General features: G+C 41.1%; 1 protein-coding gene across 2 annotated transcripts; it reads left to right on the top strand.

Annotated features, from left to right (window-relative positions):
* The first annotated feature begins 6,726 nt into the window (after nucleotides 1–6,726).
* On the top strand, nucleotides 6,727–15,985 carry LOC123939079 (T-cell-specific guanine nucleotide triphosphate-binding protein 2-like). 2 transcript variants are annotated; one of them, XM_046000965.1, is made up of 3 exons: nucleotides 6,727–6,932; nucleotides 12,922–12,976; nucleotides 14,264–15,985. In XM_046000965.1, the coding sequence occupies exon 3, from the start codon at nucleotides 14,284–14,286 to the stop codon at nucleotides 15,598–15,600; it is 1,317 nt and encodes a 438-aa protein (XP_045856921.1). In that variant the 5' UTR covers nucleotides 6,727–6,932; nucleotides 12,922–12,976; nucleotides 14,264–14,283; the 3' UTR covers nucleotides 15,601–15,985. The 2 variants fall into 2 exon arrangements, with proteins under 2 accessions (XP_045856921.1, XP_045856922.1); XM_046000966.1 differs by lacking the exon at nucleotides 12,922–12,976.
* Nucleotides 15,986–16,616: the final 631 nt, after the last annotated feature.

The raw sequence follows: 16,616 nt of genomic DNA, 5'->3' as shown, positions 1-16,616 counted from the left end.
CAATGAGGAGATACTGTCTTGTGCTTTGGAGGGTTGAATGACAGTGGCAGCTGGTGGAGAGGTAATATTTCATCCCACTGCTCATGCCATCCTCTTTGAAGAAGAGAGAAGCATTGTGTGTGAAGCTGTTTCTAAAATGGAAGAAAATTTGGAATTTAGTGAATGTTTACTGGGTGTGATGCCACGGGGGTGGGGGAGGGGCGGGGAGAAGAAGGTGCCACAAAGATGGGTCAAATTGCCTAACAGAACAACAAATTGTGTTAGGTTCTGTCAGTGGTGGGGTCCTGTTCTACACTGATACTCCACTGTCAACAGGGATTTGACTATGGTCTCTCCCTGCACTCAGGTCTGTATTGCTTAAATCATGACAGAAATGCACCCCATGTTTTTCATTATTCTCACATGTTATGAGGTAGTTTACATGTGTTTGATTTAGTCAGGTAATAAACATTCAGTAGCAATCAAGGTAACAATTGTCCATTGGCTTTTTATGAAGGATTTCCCCCAGTCATCATATCAATACTTTCATCAGCAAACTATGTGAAATCCACTAATATGGGAACATGTCCAAGTAGATAATTTATCATGTAGGAGGGCACTATAGAAAGAGGAAAAGGGCAATGTTCTATGATGTCATATTTCCAGATACTATGGGGGAACAGAGTGGAGGGAACAAAGTCAGAGTTTGTATTTCTAAGACTTTACCAACACTAGATGGGCCAAGGGACTTGTGAACAGGGCACAATGAGGCGCGGGAGATAGAAGAGAGTGAAGGTGAATTAAGAATGGGACTGGAAAACAAAGATGAATTCATTGGGCAAATTGGAAGAATAGTGTTTTTCCTTCCACAGAAATTTCTACGTCAAATTTACAAAAAGGGACCTGAGTGCCATGAACAATATCTGCCTCCAAGATCCAGAATAGTTATACTTGCTGTTACTATAATTAAGATTTTCCCACTATTTTCTCCATCAATGGTATAGGGTGGGTGCTTTATGGTGTAACAGGTATATATGGGGGAGGCTGTCCCTCAAATGCTCCATTAATCTGAAAGTTCTCCCCAGAGAGTGGACGGCACAGAGGTGTAGAGGAAGACACTACTGGCCCACAATCCCCTGAGCATTCCTTGCTCATCCACTGCTCAGAAGGGGTCTCCTGTAGGGCAGAAGGTTGTCAGTAAGGGAGACAGTGGATGATTGTTTGTATTGCTTCATGTATAACGGATGTTTAAAATATTCAAAGGAAAGGAGTTATTGACCCTCTTATAAGGGACATTGAACTTAAATATTCTGTTCCTTAGGTTTTGATACGCATCCCAAGTGCTGAATTTACACTCTCAAAGTCCACGCTGCTTGCCATCTTACCACTACACACAATCTGTTCTTATAAAGAGCATGAACACGGAATAAGTCCTTTTTCATCTCATCAACCTGATGTGGCCAGCTTTGGGACTTACACAACCTTACTCTCCCCCCAGAGCCATGACCTTTTCAAGATCCCCGGGTCTTGGGGCTCCTGGATAGTTCAGTCAGCTAAGTGTCTGCCTCTAGCTCAGGTCATGATCTTAGGATTCTGGGATTGAGCCTCCCATTGGGCTCCCTGCTCAGTGGGAAACCTGCTTCCCCCTCTCCTTTTGCCCTTCTCTCCATCCACTCATGTTCCCTCTTACTCTCTCTCACTCTCAAATAAATAAACAAAATATTTAAAACATTTGTTAAGGATAAAGTAAAACTTACACTATTACAGATGACGTGATACATGATACATTAAAAAAAAAAAATAAGAAAGAAACCCTAAATACTCCACCAAAAGCCTACTAGAACTCATCAGTGAATTAGGTAAGGTCACAAGATACAGAATCAGTATACAGAAATCCACTGCATTTATATAAAGTAATAATGAAGCAGCATGATCTCCTGATATGAGGACGTGGAGATGCAACATGGGGGGTTAGGGGGATAGGAGAAGAATAAATGAAACAAGATGGGATTGGGAGGGAGACAAACCATAAGTGACTCTTAATCTCACAAAACAAACTGGGGGTTCCTGGGGGGAGGTAGGGTTGGGAGAGGGGGAGGTGGTTATGGACATTGGGGAGGGTATGTGCTATGGTGAGTGCTGTGAAGTGTGTAAACCTGGTGATTCACAGACCTCTACCCCTGGGGATAAAAATACATTATATGTTTATAAAAAAAAAAAAAGAAAGGATGAATACCCAACTTTTGTAGCAACATGGATGGGACTGGAAGTGATTATGCTGAGTGAAATAAGTCAAGTAGAGAGAGTCAAGTATCTCATGGTTTCACTTATTTGTGGAGCATAACAAATGACATGGAGGACATTGGGAGATGGAGAGGAGAAGGAAGTTGAGGGAAATTTGAAGGGGAGGTGAACCATAAGAGAATATGGACTCTGAAAATCAACCTGAGGGTTTTGAAGGGGCGGGGGCTGGGAGGTTGGGGGAACCAGGTGGTGGGTAATAGGGAGGGCACGTATTGCATGAAGCACTGGGTGTTGTGCAAAAACAATGAATACTGTTACGCTGAGAAAATAAATAAATAAAAATTTAAAAAAATAAGCAGCAGAGAGAAATTATGAAAACAATCCCATTTAAAATTGCACCAAAAGTAATGAAATATCTGGACATAAATAACTGAAGAGGTGAAAGACCTACACCCCGAAAACTATAAAACAGTGATGAGAGAAACTGAAGACGACACAAATGCATGGAAGGACACCCCATGCTCATGGATTTGAAGAACAAATACGGTTAAAATGTCCATGTAATGCATAATAGTGTAGAGATTTAATGCAGTTCGTCCAAATACCAACAGCAATTTTCACAGAACTAGAGCAAACAATCTTAAAATTCGTGTGGAACCACACAAGACCCAAAACAGCCAAAGTAGTCTTGGAAAAGAAAAACAACGCTGGAAACATCCCAATTCCAGACTTCAGGTTTTATTACAAAGCTGTAGAAATCAAAACAGTATGGTGTTAGTACACGAATTGACACGAGATCAATGGGACAGAATTTTCATCTAGAAATAAAGCTGTACATATATGGTCAATTAATGTACAACAAAATAGGGAAGAACACACAAAGGAAAGAGACAATTTTTTCAACAAATGAGTTTTTGGGAAAACTGGACAGCTACATGCAAAAGAATGAAACTGAACTACTTTTTATACCATACTGCAAAATAAACTCAAAATGGATTAAATACCTAAATGTGAGACACGAGACCATAATACTCCTAAAAAATATAATTGCACTGCTGGGTATTTACCCCAAAGACACAGTTGTAGTGAAAAGAAGGGCCATCTGTACCCCAATGTTCTTAGCAGCAATGGCCACAGTCACCAAACTGTGGAAAGAATGAAAATGCCCTTCAACAGACAAATGGATAAGGAAGATGTGGTTCATGTACCATGGAGTATTATGTTTCCATCAGAAAGGATGAATACCCAACTTTTGTATCAACATGGACGGGACTGGAAGAGATTATGCTAGTGAAATAAGCCAAGCAAAGAAAGTCAACTATCATTTGATTTCACTTACTCGTGGAGCATAAGGAATAACACGGGGACATTGGGAGATGGAGAAGAGAAGTGAGTTGGGGGAAATCAGAGGGGGAAACGAACCCTGAGATACTGCGAACTCTGAGAAACAAACTGAGGGTTTTGGAGGGGAGAGGGTCGGAGGTTGGGTGAGCCTGGTGGTGGATATTATGGAGGGCAGGTACTGCATGGAGCACTGGGTGTGGTGCTCAAAACAATGAATTCTGGAACACTGAAAAGAAATTTAAAAAATAAATAAAAATTTAAAAAATATATGCAATAATCACTTGGACATCTCTCTCAGGAACATATTTATGGATATGTCTCTCCAGGCAGGATAAACAGAAACAATAATAAGCCATTATGACCATGACAAAACAAAGGCTTTTTTAAAGTGAAGGAAACAATAAACAAAACAAAAGGCAGCCTAGCAAATGAAGAAGATATTTGCAAATGATACATCTGATAAGGTGTTAATACAGATAATGTATAAAGAACTTCTACAACTCAACACGGAAAAAGATATCCAATTTAAAAATAGGCAGAGGACCTGAGTAGATATAACAAAACCAAAAACATATACCAATAGTTATGAAAAGATGTTCAACATCAATAATCATCAAGGGAACACAAATCATAACAACAATGAGACATCATCTCAACATCTCAACCGGTCAGAATGGCTAGTATTAAAAAGATAAAAAGTAACAAGTATTGGTGAGGATGTGGGAAAAAGGAAATATCATGTATTGTTGCAGGAATATAAATCGGTGCAACCACTGTGGAAAGCTGAATGCAATTTCCTCAAAAAATTAAAAATAAAAGTATCACCTAACCCAGTAATTTCATTCCTGGGAATTTACCTAAAGCAAACAATAGCACTAACTCAAAAAGGTATCTGCATCTCTATGTTTATTGCAGCATTAGTTACAATAGTCAAGATATGGAAGCAATGCAAGTGTGCACTGATAGACCAATAGAAATAGACCATGTACTATATACAATGGAATATTACTCGGCCATAAAGAATGACATGGATGGGCTTACAAGGTCTTATACTAATTGAAATAATTCAGAAAAATAAAGACAAATATGATATAATTTTACTTATATGTGGCATCTAAACAGACAACAAAAAAACACTACGAAATACAGCGAACAAATTAGTAGCTGCCTCAGGGGAGGCAAGGTTAGGGGAGGAGGGAAAGGCAAAATAAATGAAGGAGATTAAGAGGTACAAACTTCCATCTGTAAAGAATATAAATCACAGAGATGAGTGGTACAACATAGGGAATATAAATAATATTGTAACAATGTTCTGTGGTGACAGAGGGTGACATATTTACCAAGGAGAGCTTTGAGTAATGTCTACAGCTATTATATTCATATTATGTGCACTTAAAGCTAATAGAACATTTTATGTTAATTGTGCTTCAATTAAAAAAAAAAAAGGGGAAGAAACTCCACATTGGAAGAGGGACTTGCTATTTGCAGGGCATCACCAGACTTTACTGGGTTAACGGCAAGTCCCATTTCTTTTTCCCCTTTTTTAAAACGACAGTTTTATTGAGCCATAGTTCACCTAGGTCTTATTTCTTAACCTACTTGTCAGTAAAACAGATGTTTACTTGAAAACATATTAATAAAAATATTTTTATTCTTTTGTTATTTTATTTTACATAATTTATTTTTTTCTTTTGTTTTTAAATTCCGGTTAGTTAACGTACACTCTTCCATTAATTTCAGGTGTACACTATTTTAAAAGGAGGAGGGTTGAGTGTACATGTCCACAACTATTACCAAATATCAAATGAAAAATCCAAGGTGCGGGACGTTATGTAAGGAAGGCTGCCATTTTTATAAATAGTAGAAAATGGATTGTGCATATTTGCTCATACATTCATAAAATGGACCTATAAGGATGACATGGTCTCTCTAGCACAGACACTTGACAAAGGCCCATTGTCCCTCAGTGGAGGGACATATTATTGCATACATTTTATACCCTTCGAATTGTAAACTATATAGAAGATTTATATTTTAAAAATATGAAAAGAAAAATTAAAGCCAGGATATGGCTCCCCAGGACACAGGGTTACTCCCTATTCAGTTTCCACGCCAATTGGTTATACTGTCTTTTAATTCCTGCACTAACCATGCAAAGACTCCCCAGGTTTCAGGACTCAGTCCTTCAGAAGACTACTCTCACTTCAGACACCAGCTGCACTGGGGGGCGGGGGAGGTCCCTAGGCCACCTGGATCTCCAACTGTCTACAAATTAGAGAGGTCCTGTAACCCCCTCAGGCTTGCTAATTGATCAGAATGATTCACATGAGTCAGACAAGTGTTACACTTACAAGTCCGGTTTTATTTAAAAGGATACACATAGGGTGGGTTCTGGTGGGGAGTACAACCCTTCCATGCCTCTGTCCATGGAGCTAGAGTATGCAACCTTCCAGAACATCAATGCAAACATAACTAAGAAGCCCACTGAGCCTTGGTGTCTAGGGTTTTGGTTGATGTTTCATCACAAAGACAGGATTGCTTAAATCACTGGCTACTTAATTGAGCTCAGTGTCTACCCTCTTCTCCAGTCACTGACCTGAAGCAATTGAGGATCCTGCCTGGAATCACTTCATTAGCAAAACAAAGTCAGCTTCCAACAGTCAGGAAATACCCAGGGATTCTGAAGCTCTTGCCAGGAACCAGTGACTAGGACTAGGTACCCTCTGTGCTAGTCTTCACTTCCCATAGAGTATGAGCAGTCTGAGGTTAACAGGTGAGGCATGACTGTCATTTTCCCAAGACTGTGTTCTCTGAATGTGCATTCAGATTCTGCCTGGCCTGGAGTCTGGGGCTCAGTTAGGTGTCCTTTGGGGTCACTGAAAAGCCTGCTGCCTGGGATCCTCTGTCCTCTTCTGACTCATGAAGCTAAAAACACACCATATCAATGGTCCTGATGCCTTTCAGTTTCCCTTCCTGGTGATGGCTGTGTTTCTCGGAAAAGGAGCCCTCAGAGCTTCAATTTCACTTTCTATTCCGGGAAATGCAGGGCTCTGCAATGTGATGGCTGCTGCTTTTTACTATTGGTCAGATTCTTCTGAGGGTGGAGCAGAGACCAGAGATTATTTAAGTCCTGAGTGCTCCTCACAGGCAGTATAGACATTCCAGACGACAATCAGCTCTTTCTCTCTGCAGTGACCACACCAGCACACAGGACATGTTCCAGTGCAAGGCCAGTCTGAGCTGAGCAGTGCTCCTGCTCTGGGCTGCAGGGGGCACGTCCACCAGGCTCAGCATCTCCTGAGCTGCCCGGGGACACGTTCAGAGCTCAACGCTGACACCAGAAGTCTCTTTCCCTCCAGGAGCTGGTAAGCAAGAAATCACAGATTTGTATGTCTCAGCTTGGGAGAGCCTGGATGCTTGACCTCAGTTTCTGTGGACTTGAAAGGCTGAGGAGCAGGATGTCTGGTGGATGGCTGTGAGCCATTTAGAGCATTTAACTATTTGGGACATTTTCAGAGGGAGGTTGGAGGACAAACTTTATTCCTGTGAACTGCAGAAGGATCATGTGAATGTCTGGGGTGTCAGTGGATGGGGCTTTTCCCCAAGAGCTTCCTGATCAGACACCCCCTACTCCCCATCTCATGCCTAACTGCCTTTCTGTGGGGGAGACAATGCATGTATTATCTGTTAATGACACAATTCAAATAAATATTTTTTTAAAGATTTTATTTATTTATTTTTTGACAGAGATCACAAGTAGGTAGAGAGGCAGGCAGAGAGAGAGAAAGGAGGAAGCAGACTCCCCACTAAACAGAGAACCCGATACAGGGCTCCATCCCAGGACCCTAGGATCATGACCTGATCTGAAGGCAGAGGCTTTAACCCACTGAGCCACCCAGGTGCCCCTCAAATAAATACATTTTAAAGGATGATTAACTTTATTATATGATTCATAAATTGGGCACCGTCTTGTCTAGCAAACAGAAAGGGGCTCCACTGAGCTGTAGGAAGGGAAATGTTTTTAAAGGAAGAGGGGAAGAGAAAAAGAAAGAAATCATTGACAGTTCCTTTCCCACTGTGAGGGCATCTGCTTTGCAGCAGGGCAAACTTCACCTGAACTGGAAAACACACGTACAGTAAGAAGAACACATTGATGACTCAGGCTAGGTGACAGCTGCATAAAGACCAGCTCTGGGTGTTCAAATGTCTCTCAAAAGAGGTGATGTGAGTCCTCTGAGGGCAAAAATAATTTTTCCAGGATAATGGGTCTGACAAGTCAGAAATTGCTGGCAAGCTGTTCCCACGACTTTATAGAAGTCTTCCCTCCACCATGTAGTCATAGTTTGAATCATCTTAAATGCACGGTGATGGGTGAAGGAATGAAAAAAGCAAATAAACAAACAAAAAACACCGTGGAGTTTGCTAGTGAGCCAAGGAAAACCAAGCAGCTGCCTTGGGTTTCCCAAAGCCTTAACTGTTCGTTCAACTTAAAGCCATGGTTTATGTATTTCATTTTCTCTGATTCAGAAGCAGAGGGTTGCCATGTTACCCTGGCATCAGAATGGCAGAAATCTCACAATGAGGGGACATTTTTGCAGAGGCGGATGTTACCCACATGCGCCGCATTCTTTATAGATACTTTTGCCGACTGTCTTTGCATGAGAGTCAGCTGGGACATTTTCCTGGTACTCTGTTTCAGTCCTTTCAGTGTGAGCCTCAGTTTTGTTTTTTTTTTTTTCAAAAATTTTTTCTTACTTATTTATTTGACAGACAGAGAGAGATCCCAAGTAGACAAAGAGGCAGGTAGAGAGAGAGAGGGAAACAGGCTCTCCATGGAGCTGAAAGCCTGATGTGGGACTCGATCCCAGGACCCTGAGATCATGACCTGAACCGACGGTAGAGGCTTTAACCCACTGAGCCACCCAGGCGCCCCGAGCCTCAGTTTTGATGACAACAATTTCAGAAGATAAGAGAGTAATTATGCAGGATAACATTATACTAAGACATATCAAATTTCCAGGAATTTCACCTAATTTCTAGAATGCTTATATACCTACACAAATAGAACATAAAACATAGGATCTTTGTTTTCTAGGAAGATCACTTAAATGGTCTTTCACAACCTACTACCAAAAGCAGATTAAATCCTGGAAGAACAAAGAAAACTTTGTCTTTTTGACAGGCAAGAAACCAAATTCTAATTTTGCACGAGCTTACTTTTTAAAAAAAAAATTATTTATTTAAATTTCTTTTCAATGTTCCAGAGTTCATTGTTTACGCACCAGGCCCAGTGCTCTATGCAATACATGCCCTCCTTAACACCCACCACCTGGCTCACCCATCCCCCGCCCCCTCCTCTCCAAAACCCTCAGTGTGTTGTTTCTGAGTCCACAGTCTCATGGTTCATCTCCCCCTCAAATTTCTTTTGTATTAAAATTCTTTCATCCCAATGTGAATCAGTCCTGACCATGCATAAAATTCCTTTCCAAAGATTCCTTTTTCACAATCTTTTTACAACTTTCTTCTGCCTCAAAAAAAGTGCATCACCAATCCACATACATTTTTTTTTTTACTTTTCTTTTATTAAGAGATATTTCCTTTTTTATTTTTACTAGCTCTAGCCACATTAGTTAATTAGAGTTCTTCGCCCTTACTTAGATACTTTAATTTCTAGTGAAAATGAAATAGTAAGCATGAGTTAACTGTGTTACACCAGCATTCTTTAGATTGGCAAATTTAGAAATACATTTTGTAATTTCTACAAATGTGTGTGTTTTTTTTTAATAGTACACCTTTCAGTAAAGGACTCCAAAAAAGTTTACCAACAGACCTATATTTATGTTTAATAAAAAAACAAAATTAGGGAAACCCGATTTTAGTAATTAATGTTTCATTATTTTATGTTATTTGGAAATGATCTAAATATTTAATGAATTTAACTTAAATCATTACTTAGTCTAACTCAGCAGAACTATAAGATTTCAGTTTAGCAGAAAGATTTTGGAAACTATTTAAAAGCTTACCTAATAATTTATTTGTTTTAAGCTCTACGCCTAACATGGGGCTTGAACTTACAACCCCAAGATCAAGAGTCACATGGCATAAGGCCGGAACCATAGAGGGGCCCCTACAGGTTCACCTAAAATTTTTAAAAATGTTATTTATACATTTATTCAATATGCTTGTTCTTTTTTTTTCTTTTTAAGATTTTACTTATTGGGGCGCCTGGGTGGCTCAGTGGGTTAAAGCCTCTGCCTTCAGCTCAGGTCATGGTCCCAGGGTCCTGGGATCGAGCCCCGCATGGGGCTCTCTGCTTGGCAGGGAGCCTGCTTCCTCCTCTCTCTCTGCCTGCCTCTCTGCCTAGTTGTGATTTCTCTCTGTCAAAGAAATAAAAATTAAAAAAAAAAAAAAGATTTTACTTATTTATTTGAAGGACAGAGATCACAAGTAGGCAGAGAGGCAGGCAGAGAGAGAGGAGGAAGCAGGCTCCCCGCTGAGAAGAGAGCCCGATGTGGGGCTCCATCCCAGGACCCTGGGATCATGACCAGAGCCAAAGGCAGAGGCTTTAGCCCACTGAGCCACCCAGGCAGATGCCCGTATGCTTGTTCTTAATTATTATGCTTAGATCACCCATAAAAGGAGTAATCACACATCATGAGACATCACAATTATTCTCCCATTTATTGTTTTTAATTTTAATGCCTGTATAGTTAACATACAGTGTTACATTAGCTTGAAGCGCACAATTGAGTGATTCGACAGTTCTGTACATGACTCAGTGCTCATCATAGTAAGTGTACCCTTTAACACCCATCACCTGTTTCATCCATCCCCACTTACTTCCCCTCTGGTAACCAACAGTTTGTTCTCTATAGTTAACAGTCTATTTCTTGGTTTGTCTCTCTCAGTCACTTTTTTTCCTTTTGCTCATTAGCTTTTTTCCTTACATTCCACATATGAGTGAAATCATATGGTATTGGTCTACGTCTGACTGACTTATTTCACTTAACATGATACTCTCAAACTCCATCCATGTCATTACGAATGGTGAGATTTCATTCCTTCTATGACTAAATAATATGTAGCACATCTTCTTTATCCACTCATCTATCAGTGGACACTTGGGCAGCTTCCTTAATCTGACTATTGTAAATAATGCTGCAGTGAACAGAGGGGTGCTTGCATCCCTTTGAATTAGGGTTTCTCTATGTTGGGGGTAAATAGTACCAAATAGTACCTGTAGTCCAATCACTGGATGGTAGGGTGGTTCCATTTTTATCTTTTTGAGGGCCCTCCGTACTCTTATCCACAGTGGCTACACCAGTCATTCCCACCACCTATGTACCGCATTCCTTTATCTGCACACCCTCAGCAACACTTCTTGTTTCTTGGTTGTTCATTTTAGCCATTCTGACATGCGTGTGGTATCTCATTTTAATTTTGACTGGCATTTCCCTGATGATGAGTGATGACGTTTATCTTCTCATATGTGTGTTGTCCATCTGGATGTCTTGTCTGACAAAATGTCTGCTCACGTCTTTTGCCATTTTTAAATTGGGTTATTTGTTTTTTGGGTGTTGAGTTGTATCAGTTCCTCATATATTTTATATATTAATTCTTTTTTTAAAGGGATTTTATAAAAGGATTTTTTTTTAAATTTTTTAGAGAGAAAGAGGGAGAGCATGTGTGGAAGCAGGGGGAGGGACAGAGGGAGGAAAGATTCTCAAGTTGACTCTGTGCTTTGATGGAATCCAATGCAGGACTTGATCTCATGACCCTGAGAAATAGGGAGCTGTTCACACTGTTGTCTGGCCTTGCTCTGTGGCTACCAACCTGAACGTTATCAAGTCAAGTTGTTAGGACACAAAACGGGCTTGTAGATGCTTATAGCTTGTAGAATCATAGTTCTTAGGTATACAATAATGTGCTGGAGGATAGAGCACTTAACTCTGGATTTTAAAGATCCCATATATTTATTTATTTATGTACTCATTTTACTTATTTATTATTTTTCTTTAAACCAAGGCTTAATCTCATATACACATGAACAGAAAATAAGAGTACTGAGGTAATGGAACTATGCACACCATCAGTACCCAAATAGCCAGGGACTGGGACAAGGATTGAACCAACACATCTCCAAGAAGGGGAACTGCAGCCTGATCCACACACACGGAGAACTGTCACTGCAACCAGCAGTTCCCAACTTGGAATCTGAGTTCAGATCCAGGGGCTAGGTTTACAAGTTATGAGGAACTGTTCAATAGAGTGCCCTCTATACATCAAAACCAATGTCCATCATGGACTAAACCAGCAGGTTCCACTAATAAAGTCTGCAGACAGGAAGTGGGCAAGAGACTAAGCCAGGAAAGACCAGTAAATACAGACTGTGGCCTGGAACTGGGGCAGGGATTCCAGGGTGGACTTGTGTCTGAGCCAAGGGCCAAGGGCTCGTGCTCTGTCACTGCCTTCCGCGTCTGTGACAGAGTGATCCATTAACCTGGACTTGAGAGGCAATTCAGTCAGGAATTGTACTGCAAAAAAGAGCTCAAACCAAGACGGACTTACTGGTGGCCCTTGGAAATATTGAGAAAGACTCTGAACTCAAAAGGATTCATGGGGTGCCACCCCTGTGTTTCTTTTTCTCCCCAGATAGAGTCAAAAGTTTGCTTTGGAGACCTAATTGGATTTATTTATTTATTTATTTAAGATTTTTATTTATTTATTTGACAGAGGGAGATCACAAGTAGGCAGAGAGAGAGGCAGAGAGAGAGAGAAAGGAGGGAGCAGGCTCCCTGCCAAGCAGAGAACCTGATGGGGGACTCAGTCCACAGACCCTGAGATCATGACCTCAGCCTAAAACAGAGGCTTAACCCACTGAGCCACCCAGGCGCCCAACCTAATTGGATTTCTTAAAAGACTTATGAATCAGCCAGTATCCCACCTAGCAAATAGAAAGGAGCTCTATCAAACTACAGAAAGGGAAAAGTTTTTAAGCACAGAGAGAAAGCAGAAAAGAATCCATTGTTTTAGCCAAGTTTGCCCTCCTAAGGGAGAGATGGGGATCTGTCAGTATAGTTTTTAGTCGGGAAATAGCCTTGTTGACTCCTGAAAGATTACATCCCTGGAGGTTGAGACTGCTTTTAGGTATTAAGCCTTGGTTAACTGACTTGGGGCACTAGCTTAAGTGGCTCTGTTATGACCCTGTGCCTTTCTTCTTAACACATGGCTCTGTAGAACTATAAAGTCCGTGAGTCATGTTGTTGATAAGATGAGATAAGAAATGTGTGTCTAGATGTTCACCTAAGGTTTACTGGCATGGATTTCTCACATTTCCTCCCATTTCTACCGCAGCCACAGAGGACCCACTGCCAGCAATCGGAATACAAGCTCTCAGGGATACCATAAGGTACTCTGCCCCTGCTCTCCCTGCATTGCTGTCGCAGCAGAAAATAATAAATAACAGGACATCACATACAACATCAGCTGAGGGCATGGCTTTTGTGAGCCTGAAATTTGCTCAGCACATAGGATCTTGCTGTCCACAACTGTTTGCTTTTCCTACCCCATCGTTTGATTTCCTTTTGCTTTATTTGTTCTATTCCTCAGGACTTGTCTCAGTCAGAGATTTCCTCACTCCCCTGTGTATTTGCTCCTACATCCCCTGAGAATGCGCAGGCATGAGACCACACCTGATAGGGCTGAAGTCTCATCTCGTTGGCTCCTCCCTGAGGCCCTAATTGTGTACGCTTCTTTCACACTCAGTGTTTGCAATTCTGCTTTTTGTCCTGCCTGCTGCCCAAAGGGGTGATAGTGTTTGCTCTCCACACAGCAAGGGGTTGACCCTGCACATGCCACTTGGTCAAGATTCCTACTCTTCTGCATCTGAATGTTCCTGCTGAGCATTCACAAGTGCTTTCTTAAGTTGCTTAATAGCTACCCCTTGCAAGCTAGATTCCCAGTTTTTTCTTCTAAGAGAATGTTTCCATGCCCTAGTCATATGTGTGTCAGTTCAGACCTTGTACACTTGCTCTAAATAATTTCTTCCAAAATTTGCTTTTGCCATCCTCCATCTTGCATTTGCATCCTCCATTGGCTTCAGCCAATGGCTGCCAGGAAGCCCCTGGAAGATGTGTCTGATCCTTCAGTTTTAGCCCAAGCTCACCTCTCCAGCCTGCGTGCTGGCACAACATCAGTGGTGACTTGAAGTGACTTGCTTCCTGATCTAAAAACTCTGTTGTCTGTCAAGTTTGGCCAGCAAACCCCGAGGCAACAGATGAAAAGACTACTTCAGACACTTTAGTAGGAAAAAGGAGAGGGCCTGGGGACCAGACACTCTAATGCATTCCCAAGCCTGACTCTGACTCCAGAGTCAGTTTTTAGAAAACTAAAGCAAGATAAACAAAGAGTAATGTGGACAGGAAAGTTTGGATAAAAGAATCAGGCTTTGAAATTATTCTGTAAGAATGAAGAGTATCTTAAAGAAGAAGGACTTTCCAAGATAAGGGAAGAGACTGAGCAAGGCCAAATTTTACATCCAGGTCAGAAAGTCTACAGAATGTCTGGACAGAAAGGGAAGGGCTGCTGGAGACAATGTTGTGGCCAGGACTGATGTTATACTGTCCCTAAGAGCACAGCCCAAGCCACCCTTTGTTATACTAACTATTTTTCCTTCCCTCTTCTCTTCTCCCCATAGTGCCTTCCCCTGCTCTAGCCATGGGTCAGTCCACCTCTTCCCAACCCTCTCATGGTGGTGATTTGGCCTCCAGCTTCGAGAAGTTTTTTAAGGACTTCAAGATGGAAAGCAAAATCATCTCTCAGGAAGCCAGCAAGTCAATTCAATCAAGCCTGAAAGCGGGGGACCTTCAGAGTGCGGTTTCTGTCATCAATAAGGCATTGAGAGATATCGATAATGCCCCACTGAGCATCGCTGTGACTGGGGAGTCTGGGACAGGGAAGTCCAGCTTCATCAATGCCATACGGGGCTTGGGGGCTGAGGAGGAAGGGGCTGCCGCTACTGGGCCGGTAGAGACAACCATGGAGAGAACGAAATATGAACACCCAAAGTTTCCCAATGTGACATTATGGGACCTGCCTGGCATAGGGACCACTAAATTTCAGCCTCATGAGTATCTGGAGAAAATGAAATTTAGGGAGTATGACTTCTTTATCATCATCTCCGCTACCCGCTTCAAAAGGAATGATGCACAACTGTCTACAGCAATTGAAAAAATGAAGAAGAATTTCTACTTTGTTCGAACTAAAATAGACAGTGATTTAAGTAACGTAAAAAGGAGTCAACCCAACAAATTTAATGAACAAGAAACCCTGAAACAGATCCGCGATGATTGTGAGAAGAAACTTAAAGAGGCCAATGTGAGGGATCCTCAGGTCTTCTTAATCTCGAGCTTTGAGTTGGCTGACTATGATTTCCCCAGGCTGGAGAGTACCCTTCTGAGGGACCTCCCAGAGCATAAGCGCCACATCTTTATGCAACACCTGCCGAATATTACTGAGGCCACCATTGACCAAAAGAGGGACTCCCTGAGACAGAAGGTCTGGCTGGAGGCCATAAAGGCTGGAGCATCGGCCTTTGTCCCTATGATGGGTTACATCAGTGATAAAGATATAGAGACTTTAAAGGACACTTTAACCCTCTACAGGGTTTACTTTGGGCTGGATGACTCATCCCTGAAAATCATAGCCAAGGACTTGAACGTATCGGTGGAGAAACTCAAGGAAAATCTTAAGTTTCCCCATTTGCTCTCAGTTGAGAAGGATGAGAAATCCTTAGGAGAAAAACTGTGGAGATATGTGGAAAAATTCTTCCCTGTTCTTGGAGGACCCATTGCCTCTGGTATTTGCTTTAACAAGATTTTCTACCTTCAAAATATTGTCCTTGAGACTGTGGCAAGTGATGCAAAAGTTCTTCTTAAAAAACAGATTTCTAAGGACTTTGAGGACTCTGGGCAAGCCTGTTTACCTCAGGATGTTGGGAACGAAAATGGGAAAAGTGAGACAGCCAGCTCCTGAACTATTCTCAGTGCTGCTATGGCACTGGTGCCTGGAAAGTCGACTTAGGGCTTCCTTTAAGCCTTCTGACCCACTGCTTCAAGGGTATCACAGACATTTCCATAATACACCCTTGAGTAAACCACTAAGGTAATGGCTATTCTTTGACAGTGAGAGCAATGAGCTCTAAAGAATCCTTCCTTTGTATGATTATTTTGGGAAAAGTGAAGGACAGTAATCTGGAATTTTCTGATTAGTGGAGAGAATAACTCTTTGTGTGATGGTTACTTCGTACACAGCACCGCTCTTTCTACTGACATACTATTAAAACTGGCTGTGCACAGAGTGGGTTCTGAAAATGAATTTTGAAATAAACGCATGCATAGTGCATTTTTGGTGTTCCTGACATTCTGTTATGAATCCGTAAATTCTCTTCTTTTTTTTTTTTTTTGTCGTAAATTCTCTTCTTAAAATTTTTATTTAAATTCCAATTATGGAACATGCAATGTAATATTAGTTTCAAATGTACAGTATAGTGATTCAACACCTCCAAAGTAACACCCAGTGCTCAACACGAAAAGTACATTCCTTAATTCCCATCTCCTATTTAATCCATCCCCCCAGTCACCTCCCTTCTGGTAACCGTTAGTTTGTTCTCTATAGTTAAGTGTCTGTTTCTTGGTTTGCCTTTCTCTGTCTCTTTTTTCCCCTTTGCTTATTTGTTTTTTTTCTTAAGTTCCACATGTGAGTGAATTTGTACGATATTTATCTTCTTTGAGCAACTTATTTCACTTAACATAACTCTCCCCTCATCTATGTCATTATAAATGGCAAGGTTTCATTGTTTTATGGCTGAGCAATATTTCATTTTATCTATATCTATGTCTTTATCTGTATCTATATATCATATCTTCTTAATGCATTGATCAGTCAATGGACACGTGGGTTGTTTCTATTATTTGACTATTGCAGATAAGCACTGAGATGCATGTATCCCTTTTAATTAGTATTTTTCTAATCTTTGTGCACATAACTAG

Source organism: Meles meles, chromosome 3 (assembly GCF_922984935.1).
Source record: "Meles meles chromosome 3, mMelMel3.1 paternal haplotype, whole genome shotgun sequence".
NCBI lineage: Eukaryota > Metazoa > Chordata > Mammalia > Carnivora > Mustelidae > Meles > Meles meles.
The sequence above is the reverse complement of the archived record's forward strand: the minus strand, read 5'-3'. Positions and strand labels throughout refer to the sequence as shown.